The 14,040-nt window shown below is 47.7% G+C and overlaps 1 protein-coding gene across 1 annotated transcript in view; it reads left to right on the top strand.

Moving 5' to 3' along the window:
- LOC119379489 (poly [ADP-ribose] polymerase tankyrase-2) overlaps positions 1–14,040 on the top strand; it is a 536,202-nt gene that overhangs the window by 413,585 nt on the left and 108,577 nt on the right. Inside the window, exon 20 of the mRNA XM_037648790.2 lies at positions 12,492–12,821. Coding sequence (XP_037504718.1) covers positions 12,492–12,821 — 330 coding nt within the window. The remainder of the gene's footprint in view (positions 1–12,491; positions 12,822–14,040) is intronic.

Here is a 14,040-nt window from a genome sequence, read left to right on the forward strand (position 1 = left end):
GGAATGGGCGCCTCCATTCGATTCCAATTCAATTCCGGGGAATTAGAACTTGCCGCAATTCCATTCCTTTCAATTCCTCGGAATGAAAAAAACTTAACCCATTGGCACTCAGGGAATGGCGCCCCGCCACGGTGGTCTAGTGGTTATGGCGCTCGACTGCTGACCCGAAGGTCGCGGGATCGAATCCCGGCCGCGGCGGCTGCATTTTCGATGGAGGCGAAAATGTTTGAGGCCCGTGTACTTAGATTTAGGTGCACGTTAAAGAACCCCAGGTGGTCGAAATTTCCGGAGCCCTCCACTACGGCGTCTCTCATAATCATATCTTGGTTTTGGGACGTTAAAACCCCAGATATCATCATCACTCAGGGAATGGCCTGGCAGTCCGATTACATTCCTGTAATTCCTCAACGTAGGAAAGGCATCTTGATAGTTTTATCGAGCTAAGAATGAACGCCCCATAAAGCTGATGTCATCAAATGCATTAAGAACTGCAAAAGTACGCAAAACACGTTGCCAAGGTCGAGGAATAGTAGCTTGGTGAAATATCTCGTGCAGTACAACCACCACCCTATACTAATTCCCATAGGGGCAGTCCTCCCGCTACCTATAGTATTTGCATGGTCAGCGTGTTTGAACGAATGGCGATGGTTTAATATTGTTTAAGCTTAAATCTGTTAATGCTAAAATGATGACATAGCGTATTTTTATGCTGACAAAAGCGCCTTTGCATCGAATACGGAACACTGGGCCGCACTACCCGTCAGCACTCACGCTTGTCAAGCGCGCCTCGCAAGCATGGATGGGGTGAGGAGAACTTTCTGTGTTCGCCTGTGCGCAGGTAAGCAATGTCTTCCTTGTCGCAAAGGTTATTTACGTGTGTCAGGTACTAAACTGCTCGTGAGATAAAGATCAGGCTGTGCATAGAGTATTCGCCACTTTCGGGTGGGGGTATCAACGGTAAACCAACGCGCAGGGGTAATTTGTTTCTCCCTTCGGTATCTGCTGGGATAATGCATTTGTTTGTACACTAACTAATGCCTCCGTTTGTGGTAGGTGCGTTGCTTATAAATGTACCGTGCTTGTAATCAGCTAAGCCATTTTAAAAATACTGCTTGAGTGTTATCTTGCGAGGCTCTGACTTACTAACGTTTGAAGCTTGAAAAACAGCACGTAGACGAAAATGTCCTCTATTTTCGGAAAAAGACGTAGTTCCATTCCCATTCCATTCTTCCGAGCGTTGTCCCCATTCCACTGCGGGGTCGCGAAAATGTTGAGATTCCGGAGTCATTCCAATTCCGGAGTGGTAACTCCGCAACACTGGTGGGAAGCATTAAACCACACACTCTTTGCGCTATTAGCATTGTGTGATGACTGGTTGTTATTTTACTCTTCTGCCACACTATATTACATATGTTAACGCGATTCCTTGCCCGACATGACGCCTGTGTAGAGTATTTTTCCGATGGAGTTATAAGCATCAGCGTGAAACTGTGGTGGAAGACCCGACTGCCACGCAGAGGGCGCGGATCCTAGAAATTTGTTCCTCATTTAATTTTTAGGGGCGAAGCTCCTTATAGCGGCACCCGTTCGTCCCTGTCGTAGTAGTGTGTAACCAGTCTTAAAAATGGAGGGGGCGTGCACACATGAAGGCTCCCTAAAGACAATGCGCTGCGACAGTACGTGATATGTATCGCCCTCTCCTCTCCTACACTTCCCCCTCTTTCTCCTCTCCTACGGTCCCCCCCCCCCCTATCTTGCCTCGCGGCGCAGCGGCGCCGACGCAGGCAGCGTCGCGAGGCAGCGTCGCGGCAGCGTCTTGATTGAAAAAACCGACCGCTCACGCTGCACAACCGTTCACTGACCACCCCGTATATATCGGCACTGGATTTTGACCTCCAAGGTAGTGCGTGTGTGCGATTTCTCCTGTGCGTGATTAAACAATGAAAATTCACAGCGTACATGTAAAATTAAAGTGAGCTGCAAGTCGTCATAACTCTCATTGAACCTTTAGTATAAACGCGCCCGATCTCACGTCAGTGATGATGTACTGGGCAGAATTCACGGAAGATTCACAGTTTACCGATGAACCTCCGCAGCTTCGCCCACTCATCATCATTCACTCCGTGGATATGCTGTGATTTTTTTCTTATACCACGCGATAGCGGTCACGTGCACCGGCGGCTGCGCACAACTATGGAGCCAAAATCGGCTGTTGTGATCTCATAACAGCTTTCGCCGTAACAAACTTCAGTGCCGACAATGCCCTCTACACTCTGGCCTGCTTGACAGGCGCGCAAAAGTCCACTTGCGTTAATATAAACATCTCTGGTTGCCACTGTTCGCGTTTTTCGCACAATTTCAACATATCTTTGCTTTGGATTTCCTGTCTGAGGTACGCGCTAATACTATACCCTGAGATATGCTCACATTGCATGAGCTCAGTTGTTCCGGATTGCAAAATTTTCTCGTGAACCGAAAAACGATTGAAAAAATTTCGGTTTCACTCCGGAACGAAATAATAAATAACGTTTCGGTTACGTTTTCGTTCCGGTCAAAAATATCGTTTTTTTCGTTTTCGGTTTTCGTTCCGTTCCGACACTCTGCAAGCACGTGTGCCATTTCAAGTTGCGCAGAATGGTATCCATCATGCGCTCAATGGTGATGGGCGCATTACACAGACCAATCGGCACGATGTTGAACTCGTTACAAGCCGTCGGGCGTGACAAAGGCTGTATTCGGTCGAGCGTCATCAGCCATGGGTACTTGCCAGTACCTCGAGCACAAATCAAGAGATGAAAAGAATTCTGCTTCTTGGATGCTGTAAATCGCGTCGTCGATTCACAGCAGTAGATAAACATCCTTCTGGGCGATCTTGTTGAGCTGTCGATAGTCCACACATAACAGCACAGAGCCGTCCTTCTTCGCAACAAGAACAACAGGAGACGCCCGTGGGCTGTCCGAAGGTCCAATAACATCACGTCGAAGCATATCGTCGACTTGCTCATTAATTACCCGACGTTCTATGGGAGACACGCGATATGGGCGTTGCCGCAGTGGTGGTTGGGTGCCAGTGTCTATGCGATGCGTAACAGCAATTGTGTGGCCGAGAGAAGTTTGTCCGACATTGAAAGAAGAACGAAATTCTTCCAACAGACACAGAAGGTTGGAACGCTGGACCGATGTAAGGTTGTCAGCAATGGAGGGACCAAATACATCAGCGGGTGATGAATCAGACGTGGAAACAGCGCTGATGGTACGGGAACTGGTACAGTGCGAGTCATCGGATGCGTCCAGAACTTGTGCGTCTTCGACGGGCTCCATTCTGCCAAGACATTCCCCTCGAACCAACGTAACAATGTACGGGGATGGGTTGGTAACAAAGGTAGCGGCGCTGCCCTAAGTGACTTGCATACCAGCAACCCTTTCCTAGTACAGATGCGGTCAGATGGCGAAGGAAGTGCAATGGTGTTGGAAAGACCCGTGCAGTAGACCGACACAGCCATTGACGAGTTTGGAGGCACTTTCGTATCGTCTTTGATGAGGATCTTGCTCAATACCGATGGACTTTCTGCCGGCGTCAAATGTGAGAACAGTGAGAGTTCGATTTCGGCTGGTGCGCAATGAATTATGGCTTCATGGTGGGAGAGAAAATCCCATCCCAGGATGACGTGGTGAGAGCATGCAGCAATTATGATGAACTCGACGTCATACAGAACGTCCTGAATGACGATGCGAGCAGTGCATACTGCTGTAGGATGAATACTCTGGGTGCTGGCGATACCACAAACACGTCTATTACATTCGATGGACTTCGCTGAGGGCTTTCACAGTTTGATAGAATTGCAGCCCTTGCCTCGTGGACTGTGACAACTAGTTTTCCTGCTCTCATGCGACCGAATGTGGCCGCATGGGTGACAGTGAGCGACGTCGTGGAGACGGAGAGCGGCGAGTAGATGGAGCTGGGCGTGACGTCAGTGACATAGGCGGAGGTGGGTCGTAGAATGCACGGCTGGACTGGCTGGTGACAGGTGATGCGACTCGAGGCGGCAGCACACGATGGCAGTAACGTGCCACGTGACCGGCGTAACCACGTGCTAAGCAGATGGGCCGGTTTTCGGGTGTGCGCCATCAGTTCTCCAGGGCAGGTCCCACCCATGTCGCAAGACGCGATTGATGGGGTGGCTGCTGAAATGACTGCATGGTGGGCTGCAGTCGGGGCCGAGGGATGACGTCGGCATAAGTAGCTGGCACACCCGCTTCGAAGGACGGAGGTCTAGCGGCGGCTTCGGCGTAACTCAGTGGGGCAGCCCCAGGAATTACTTGGGGTGTCCTGGCGACAACTTGAGCGTAACTCTGGGGTGCAGGAGCCGGAGGTTGCTGGTGGTACTCGGGCATGACCTCTGCAATTTCCTGCACAATCGCTCGGCGGAGGGGAGGAAGAAGGGTGGTCGACGACTGTTGAACGTGCGGCGGGTGGGCAAAGGCCAGAAGAGAGAACTGGTGGGTAGCAATTTCCTCACGCACGAACAACGTGACTTCTGCCAGCAACGCGGCCTGGTCAGATATTGCCGCCAAGCCAGCAAGCTCTGCGTCGCGTGATGGAGTGCGGCGGGTCATCGAACGTTGCCATTGGAGCTTCTCGTAGCTCTGGCACAGCATTGTGACCTCAGCCACTGTGCCAGGGTTTTTGGCGAGCAGCATGGTGAAGGCATCGTCATCAATGCCTTTCATTTCGTTCCGGATCTTGTCAGACTCGGACATGGTTCCGTTGGCTTTCTTACACAAGTCGAGGACATCTTCGATATAACTTGTGAAAGATTCACCGGCTTGCTGAGCTCGTTCGCGTAAGCGCTGTTCTGCTTGCAGCTTACGAACTGCAGGGCTGCTAAAAACGTTGATGACGGCGGTCTTGAAATCAAACCAAGTCGCAAAACCGGACGCGTGGTTGTTGTACCACAAGCTTGCTACTCCCGCGAGGTAGGATACCAAGTTGCTCAACTTGCCTGCTTCGTCCCATTGATTATATATGCTGACGCGCTCGTAAATTGCGAGCCAGTCCTCCAAGTGGGTGCCATCGGCGCCAGTGAAGATAGGTGGATCGCATATACGAGGGACACCGTGGCATGTGGCCGTTGCGGTAGGAAGTGTTTGCTGGGCGGCGTTTGAGGCATGGTAGATGGCAGGGTACGGGATCAAAGCTCCAGTGGCATTGAATGGGAGCACAGCACTCTCCACCAATTCGTTAAGGTGTTTATTTGCCAGCACTCAGCGACACGTACGTAATGCTACAGTCACCGTAATACGTAATGGCTACAGTCACCGCCAAACACGTACTCTCAGGGCGAGCGGCGTCCTTTCAGGAGAAGCCAAAGAGGACGACCCACTAGAAGGTGCTGGGGAGCGCAACCTATTACTAAGTTCCAAGGCTTCGCTACAGTTGGAACGTTCGAGGTCTTATCAGAAACCTTGATGATCTCCAAGCTCCACCATGAATACAATCCAAAGGTGTTGTTGTAGGCCTGCGCAGGGTTCCCCATCGGGGGGGCAAAGGTTTGTCGCAGCGCCGCCCCACCTTACTAAGTCAATGTAAGGGGCAGATTTTGTGCCCCCCCATCTTAGGTGATTAGGGGGGGCGGCTGCCCCCCCTGTGCGCACGCCTATGGGTGTTGTGTGTGCAAGAGACACACTTAAAATCAAAACACGTTAACTTCCTTTCCCAGTACACTGTTTTTCGTAGGGACCACGATGATGCTGTCGCGTCGTCTAGTGGCGTCGCAATTATCCTTGATAAAAATGTCCCCTGCCAGCCGTTGCAACTCCAAACGGCCCTTGAAGCGGTTGCTGTTCGAACTGTGCTGTTAAGCAGGCTTGTTACAGTATGCTCTCTTTACGTCCTTCGAGTTACTCACTTCAAAGACAAGAATTTCATGCTCTGATAGAGGAGCTGCCGGAGCCATCTGTAGTACTTGGAGACTTAAACACACACAGCACACTGTGGGGCAACTCTCGTTGTAATGCGAGAGGACAATTAATAGAAAACTTCCTTTTTTCTACTGGAGCATGTATGCTAAGTAAGAAAGAAGCTACATTTTACAACACTACACACAACACTTATTCATCCATAGATTTAAGTATTGTATCCCCTACACTTACACCATTCTTTCAGTGGAAAGTTCTTCAAAATGCCTACGGCAGTGACCGCTTTCCTATATTTCTCAACGCAACAGAGCAGTGTGAACGTTTGCCACAGACCCCACGGTAGAAGGTGGACTTAGCCAACTGGGAGATGTTCCGAGAACTTACGTATATGCCGAGGGAAGAAATACATGCTCTAAGCATTGACGATGCAGCGTGTGTGTGTGTGTGTGTGTGTGTGTGTGTGTGTGTGTGTGTGTGTGTGTGTGTGTGTGTGTGTGTGTGTGCAGTACATCTACATTGTGAGGGGAATCGGTTTAGGCAAAGCAGCCGAGGAATAGACAAAGCAACCTAAAGTTTGCTTGCGCGACGCCAGTGCCGGATGCTCCCCTGATGGGCTGATGAAAACATTGAAGGTCATTGGCTTGCCTATGGAAGCAACCGCGTGCTGCCGCGCACGTGTTTTCGGTGGAGCGCGTGCCGCCGCTGTTTGCGTTTCCAAGTTGCAAAAAAAGCCACGTTATTCTGCAAGTCGGTACGCACCATTTTTATTCCGCGCAGTGCCGCATCAGCCTTGAGAAGATGATAAGCACTGAATTGAACTGTCAAACAGGCTATTCAAGGGAAATGCACATGCAAAAAAAGCGCCAAGCTGTACGCAAATTCAAATCATTTATTTTTCGTGTCTTATTTTGATCATTGTCTAATGGCAGATCGAGTAGCCCTTACACATACAGCAATAAAGTTCATTCGACTTCTCCCACATTGTTGTGTCCATTCTTCAGAAAAGAGCACACTGGAAGAGCAGCTGATGTGAAAACCCATTGTGGCACAGCGTATACCGCCAAATATTTAACACAGTGATCGCGATTCCGTATATGGGCCTCTCCAAAAATCCTACCTGCAGCCTGCAAGGCTAGCGCATTGCAGAACGCCTTCTGTATTGTAGGTTCATCACATAAATGCACAAATGGTGATTGTACTTTTTATCGTTACTAACTCGATTAGTTTATTCTCTAAGCCTTTCAAAGTCCTTGTGTCCTTTATTGTACACAATCCCCACCAAAACAAAGACCATTTCTGATCGTGTTATATATGTCATTCATCCACTATATAATGACGAACATTTTTGTATCTCGCAAAAGCGGGCGCTCCAGCTACTCAACTTTTCCTTTTTTTATTTCAAACACGTAAAGAGGCCATATTGGTGCAACAGATCTTCCAGCAGTCTGTTCTTTCTAGACAGTGACTACTGTGTATAAAGTCATTGTAATTGGTTACAAAACAATCTCGCCCATGCTTCGGAGGCAAAGCAGCACAAAATGTTACTATTCGCTCAAGTGGTGCTAGCCGAAACACACACACACACACACATCTTCGTTTCGACAAAGTTTCACATTGTGGCTTTTATGTTACTCTGAAATGACATCGAAAAGAAATAAACAACAGTCGTCTTTTTCTCTTCGCACTGTTCTATTTTCGGAAACCACAGAACCAGGAAAACAGTGCACCTCAAACTTGGGGATAACTTATATGCAAAAACAAAACAGTCAAGTTAGCAAATACGAGCGCACCTTCCTTGTTTCGTTGGTTCATAATTAGAGCAGAGGATAAAACAGCGCGACGAGAACAAGGGAAACAAAAGAACGAAGTGCTTGTCCTGTGGTCTTCATTCCTTTGTTGTCCTTGTTCTCGTTGTGGTGTTTCGTCCTCTACCCTAGTGCAGTTCACTGAAAAAATTTCACCATGAAGCCCAGCTTAAAATCCGTCTCTGGGGGCACTGACCCGTTTTTGGGTGGTTTTCATGCCAAAGTCGGGTCTGCATGAATTAGTCAATGCTGGTTGTGTCATTTATGAACGTTTCTCTCATATGCGCACACGTTTTTAAGCAGGGTGACTAATTTTACTTTTTTTTTTGCATTTATTTTCATATTGAGGTTGCAGAAGTTCCCGTCATAAATTTTCTGCGCGATCTTTTCATCATTCTAAAAGCATGGCGCACTAATTTATTCTCAATGTTTCATTTTCTCGACCTTTTGGCCATTACCATCGCCGAAAGGGTGGGTTTCTCAGCCAATCTCTTGACAAAGGTGCTCTTCACCATCTCCAACGACCCCGTGAGACCACGACCAGCAGTTAAATGTAACGCGAGAGCAAGCTCAGCGCGAGGTTAGCGCACAAGCATGCTCACGTGAGCACCGTGATCAAGAGCACACGCACTGCTGCTCAGCACAGCGCAAGAAGAGAACGCGCGCACAAGCGCCTTGGTGAGCGCACATGTAGCGCAAGCAGCGAACGAGAGAGAGAGAAAAAAAGCATGCGTGCGTGCAGCGAGGCAGAATGCACACAGCCACAACGTAAACAAACTGGCCACAGAGCGCCGTGCACGACTGTATTATGAGATTTCCGAAAAAGGGGGCGCTTTTCAGAAGGCACAGCAGCGCCCCCTGGCCCAGGTTTTCTTGTCTATACTGAAACTTGCAGAAAACAGTGTAATGCAATAAAACCTGCAATAAACACACAAGTCCTTAAAAATTCTTTGTTACGGTCTGAAAGAAGGGAATTTTGAGGGCTCTTTTCTTTGTTTGATACAAACTTAATGAAACCCGACAGATAATGAAGCCAAGGGAGGTATAAGGGAAGTTAATTGTACTGTTTTAAGTGTATTGTAGTAATTATGATATAGATGTCAAGAAAGTGAAGTGGATGAAAAGACAACACACCGTTGGCTGGGAACAAACCTGCAACCTTCAGATAACGCGCCTAGTGCTCTACCAATTTAGCTATGGTGGCAGTCGTCCTCTCGTCCATTTTATCGGGTATGCTTTTTATGCTGCAAAAAGTGGCGTCGTCTTTTTCTGGGATTTAAAGTGTTATTTTAGGTCCTTGAAAGTCCTTGAAAACTGCGGCTGCATTTTCGATGGAGGCGAAAATGTTTGAGGCTCGTGTACTTAGATTTAGGTGCACGTTAAAGAACCCCAGGTGGTCGAAATTTCCGGAGCCCTCCACTACGGCGTCTCTCATAATCATATGGTGGTTTTGGGACGTTAAACCCCAGATATTATTATTAAAGTCCTTGAAAACCCTTGAATTTTATTTCTCACAGTTGCTATGAACCCTGATTATTCGATGGTTTTCATTAAGTTTGCTAGGGCCCTAAAAGTCCTTAGAAACTCTTTAATTTTTTTTCTTCATAGTTGCTATGAACCCTGAATCTAGTTACAACTCTTTAACAGAAACACTGTTACAAGAGACACTCGGTTATAAGAACGAAGGAAGGGCAATTTTAAGGGCTCGTTTTTCTTTGCTAGACACAACATTAATTGGAAGTAACAGACAAGAAAGCCAAGGAAAGTATAGGGGATGTTATTTTATAGTAATTATGATGTAAATGTGAAGAAAGTAAAGTGGACGAAAAGATAAGAGACATTTGAAAAAGGTTTGGTTGGTTATGTTCACCTTGTTATGGACATTGCGTGCAAGAGAAATGGTTACAAGAGACACACTGTTGCTAATTGTTGCTAATGATAACTGTTTTAAGTCCCTAGAGTATTTTAAATAATTCACAGTTTGGAAGAGGCAAAATCCCACCTTCAACCAATAAACCTAGGGATTGTGCACTTTGTCAAGTTACAGTACAGAACAAGGTTGGTAGAATGCAAGGAGGATACATAGAACTTGCTGGAGTTGAAGCCGCCTATGCGCCCCTATTGGAGAGAGTGAAGCTGCGCCGAGCGCGCAGCGGCCATCTTGCCAGTGGCAGAAAGGAGCCAAGCGCTGGCACACGCATGCGTCTTCGCGCTGCCGATGAAGTTGCTCACGTTTGTAAAGCAGTGAAATCAAGTAGTTCTGGTTGCAAACATTTCCGACTTGTAAGCAGCCAAGTGACATGTATAGAAGTGAATTCACCTGCACAGGCATTAGGTAGAGACGTCGACGCTTAAATCAGACGCACGGTCAAAAACATGATGACCGGTGCGCTACTGGTGATTGAAGATAATCGCCCTTGACAGAGGTGGTCTTACCTTATTATTGATCCATTCTCGCTTTCGGTCCTTCGTCATGTGGCGTATGCTCACTTTTACGTAATCAGCGATTTGCGTGCACAAATTGTAAACGTTCAAGCGGGTCGAAGTCAAGGATGTGCTGCTCCAGTTTATGGAACCACTTTTTCTCGGAGGAAGCTACCAGGACTTCCAAGATGAGGTGTTTTGCCCTTCTTCACCGTTATGATGGCACCACTTTCAGCCTGTAGCTACCAGTCCTTTCTCTACTTCTTTACACATGCTAGGGACGTCTTGAGACGGTGAAATAATTCCACCTCTGCTCTTCCGTTTAATTAAAGGTGCAACTAACCTTTGTGCAGGGCTGTGATGCACTGCTCACATGTAGTTGTTGTACGGACTTTTCGAGAAATAAAGCCTGCTATGGATGGCACCACGAAACCGGCAAAAGCAGAGAGGCTTTCGGGTCAGTATATATCGGCCTGCAGGGCTGACGATCTGCGCATGTCAATGAGCATGCTTTTTGCATCTGCTATGGCAGTGGTAGTCGCTGCATTCAAGATGGAGCCAATGTCTTGGGAGCAGTTCCCTGAACTACCGTCTGAACCAACAGGTGCTTGTATGCAGCCATAGGCTGTGCAGCTGTTACACCGTTATGTCAGCCTCATCCACGTATTAACCCAAAGAGGTTTTCAGCATAGTATTGACCGAGTTTGTGTGTCATGAAGTACTTCAGCTGATCCTGGCCGACAACCTCGTCAAGTATTCCTTCGGGGCTTGCCATATGCATATCAAAAAAGCCAGCAAATCCAGTTCTTTTTTTTTTTTTTTCAATTCTTCTGTCACTGCATTTTCAGCCCATTTACGTATGCTCGAGTCTCAGAAAAAAACGGCTTCCAGCAAGCAGTCAAAGCAATACGGCGCGAAGTGCACGGAGCATATGGATGATCTTTGTCTTTACACTTCCACTTTCCACTTTACACGGTGAATTCCACTTTACACGGTGAACGGCCCTCTCCCACAGGCTCCGCACTGTGGGATCTTTAGGAAACCTGCCAAAAATATCACGGCTATTTGTTGCACCCTCATACCACGTCAGTTAGCACCCCTCAGTAACGCGCACAGAATGGCTCAATCGAAGACGTTTTCACGTACTTATGGGCAGAATGTGAGGCCACAACCTTTTTTCAGGCTGTTTGCACATCCATAAGCGACACAAGAGGCAACCATCATCAAACCATTGTTGTTTACATGCCCACAGCGTCAAATAACGCACGCAAGCAGCAGCGCGTGACAGCGTGGAGCGCGCTTTTTGCCTCTGGCAAGATGGCGACGGCCGGCTTCACTCGACGAGCGCCCCCTCCACTCCAGCAAATTCTATGTATCCTCCTTGGCAGAATGTCGGTCGTTTAACATGCAGCAAGACCTTACAACAGTAACTGGTGGGAATTTTGCTGTTCAGATTATTTCGGCTGCCTGGAATGGCTGTCAAAGCAAAGTTGTGAAATCTCTCTCAGTAAAGGAGGCTTTAAATGTCATGACACGATGGAAGAGGGGCCTTATGTGGAAAATACTGTGGAAAACTGCCTTGGAGATGATGCTTTAGCCTGCTTCTAAGAGACCGCAGAGGTTCCAGAATTTCATTTAGGAGTATGTGTCTAGAGATGCAGACCTCATGTGCTTCAAATGGGTACTCCTCACCTAAATAAATGGTGGCCCTAGAGGATGAACCAGAGGAGGAGAGGGATGACGAGAACATTGCAAGGCAGTTAAGGTTGGCGAACATCTAAGAGCACTTCAACGATATTGTTAGCAACAGGAAGGCTTGCAAAGGGAAGTACCTCTAGGAGTTGGATAGGAAGCTTATACAGTCTGCAGTCACTAAAAAGGGTTTATGAATGACTTCTTTAAGCCATCTTGAGCAACTTTCTGTAGATTCTGATATATAACAAAGTGACCTAGTCAAACTCTTCCGTGTTTCTAGAATTTTTGGATAGAAGAGACTGGAGTTACAAGAGTCCCGTTTCCCGGGTTCCTTGAGTGTCTCTTGTAACAAACACGGTTTATTCAGTGTCCATGTGCTTCGTGTTGTCGATTAATTCGTCTGCGCTACCAATTGCTAGCTTCCTGGTTAGCTCAATTGGTAGAGCGACCAACCCGGGAAGGTGTTGGTCCCGGGTTCAACCCCTGGATCACAACGAATTTTTCGTCAACTAAAAAGCTTTCTTTCTGAGGAATCTGTATGGATTTCCTTGTGTCTTTTTGCTACAAGACAGGTGGTTGTCAATTTTTCCTTTTAGTAGTTGCAGTAGTGCGTGCAGAACTGTAGCTTCTTTCTCTCTTCATTAATAGGCAGAAGACGTGCGCTGCCTGCTGACGGACGCCATGCCTCCGCATGCCCTTCCTCCTTCGGCTAAAGCATCAACAGTTCAGCCGCAATGTCCTTCCAACATGCTAGGAGCAAGTCCACTGTCGGCATTGTCATTGGAAGCATTGGAAGCTGAAATCCCTGCTGCCATGAGCCTGCTGTCGACACAGCGTGCTGGTCATGTTCGAGAGGGCTCAGCAGCCAGTGAAGGGGCTGCTCCTTTGGCCGAACTGGCGACACAAAACAAAGAATTCATGCAGTTTCTCACTAGCATTGGCCTGGGGCATCTTTGCGAGCTTTTTCAGAAGGAGATGGTGAGTGGGATATTTACCCCTTTTTTTTCTACTTGAGTGTTCAAATATCAAAAGTTTCTAGTACAAATAGAACAGATAATATTAAACCCCGATAACTCCCTTACCAGTGCCACGGCCGCTACATAAAGAAAACAGGTGCGGCCTGCTGCGTGGTGCGAAACGGCGTGCGGAGCCTAGTTCTCCTTGCGCCCGCTCTGGCGCCACCACATTGGTACACTTCTTCACGGAGAAGCACCTCGACAGTCGCATTTGTATGCGCGACACTTACTCCAATCAGGCCGTAGATAATGCGTTTTATAGTTGCACATTGCAGGTTGAATATTGAAGTCGTTATTAGAAGTGCGGATTACCCCACATATGTGAATAGTTTGCCCTAGGAGTACCAATGTTTTGTAGAGTGGGCCTCAATACTCTTCATGAATGCTGCCCATTTGACCCACCTGAAATGAAAAGTGTCACTGAATCACTGATCCCGTTAATGAGTGGGCAGTCGGCGGGCAGATTTCAAGGGCTGACGTATCGGGCCACCAAAACGCACCACGTTATACGCGCACAGTTTAAATGTAGGTCCTTTTAGTGCGCCAACGAACGCCGGTTGTGGTCCGAAGACCGAGATAGAGCCAAGAGTTGATAACAGAAACAAAATGTATTCTCAGTTAAGGCAGTACAAGCATCACACAAACTTGCACACTCAGCAGGTATCATTTACAACTCACAACATCACTTACATGGTGTTTAAAACAACGGGAACAAACTTACCGTGCTACAAATGCACTCTGATCCATGCAAAACTATCCAAGAACGCTAAAGGCCTTGAATATTCACCAAACATGTGCAGCCCACAATTCTTCGAACGTTTCTCGAATATTTCTCTTCCAGGAAACACTCAAACGAACTCCAGCTCTGATCACCGTCATTCGGCGACACCCTTCAAAACAGTGCTCCCACGGCGTCATCACTTGATTTTCCAAGATCGACTGACCACACTACACGACTCACTCGAACAACATAACTCTTCGCTGACTTCACCACCCTGTCCTACCCTCCGTCGTCTCTCGTTTGGATCCTTCCCGTTTTCGCGAACATTCCACGTGATGGTTCGGCGCGTAGCGCGTAGCACAGCGACAGCTAGAGGAAAGAGATTCATCTCGTCGGTTCATCTGCAGAAACGGTCGGTTCCACTTTGATTTCTTGAATTCTCCCGATCTGCGCGGGCGTT

This window comes from Rhipicephalus sanguineus, chromosome 1, assembly GCF_013339695.2.
Source record: "Rhipicephalus sanguineus isolate Rsan-2018 chromosome 1, BIME_Rsan_1.4, whole genome shotgun sequence".
NCBI classification, from domain to species: Eukaryota; Metazoa; Arthropoda; class Arachnida; order Ixodida; family Ixodidae; genus Rhipicephalus; species Rhipicephalus sanguineus.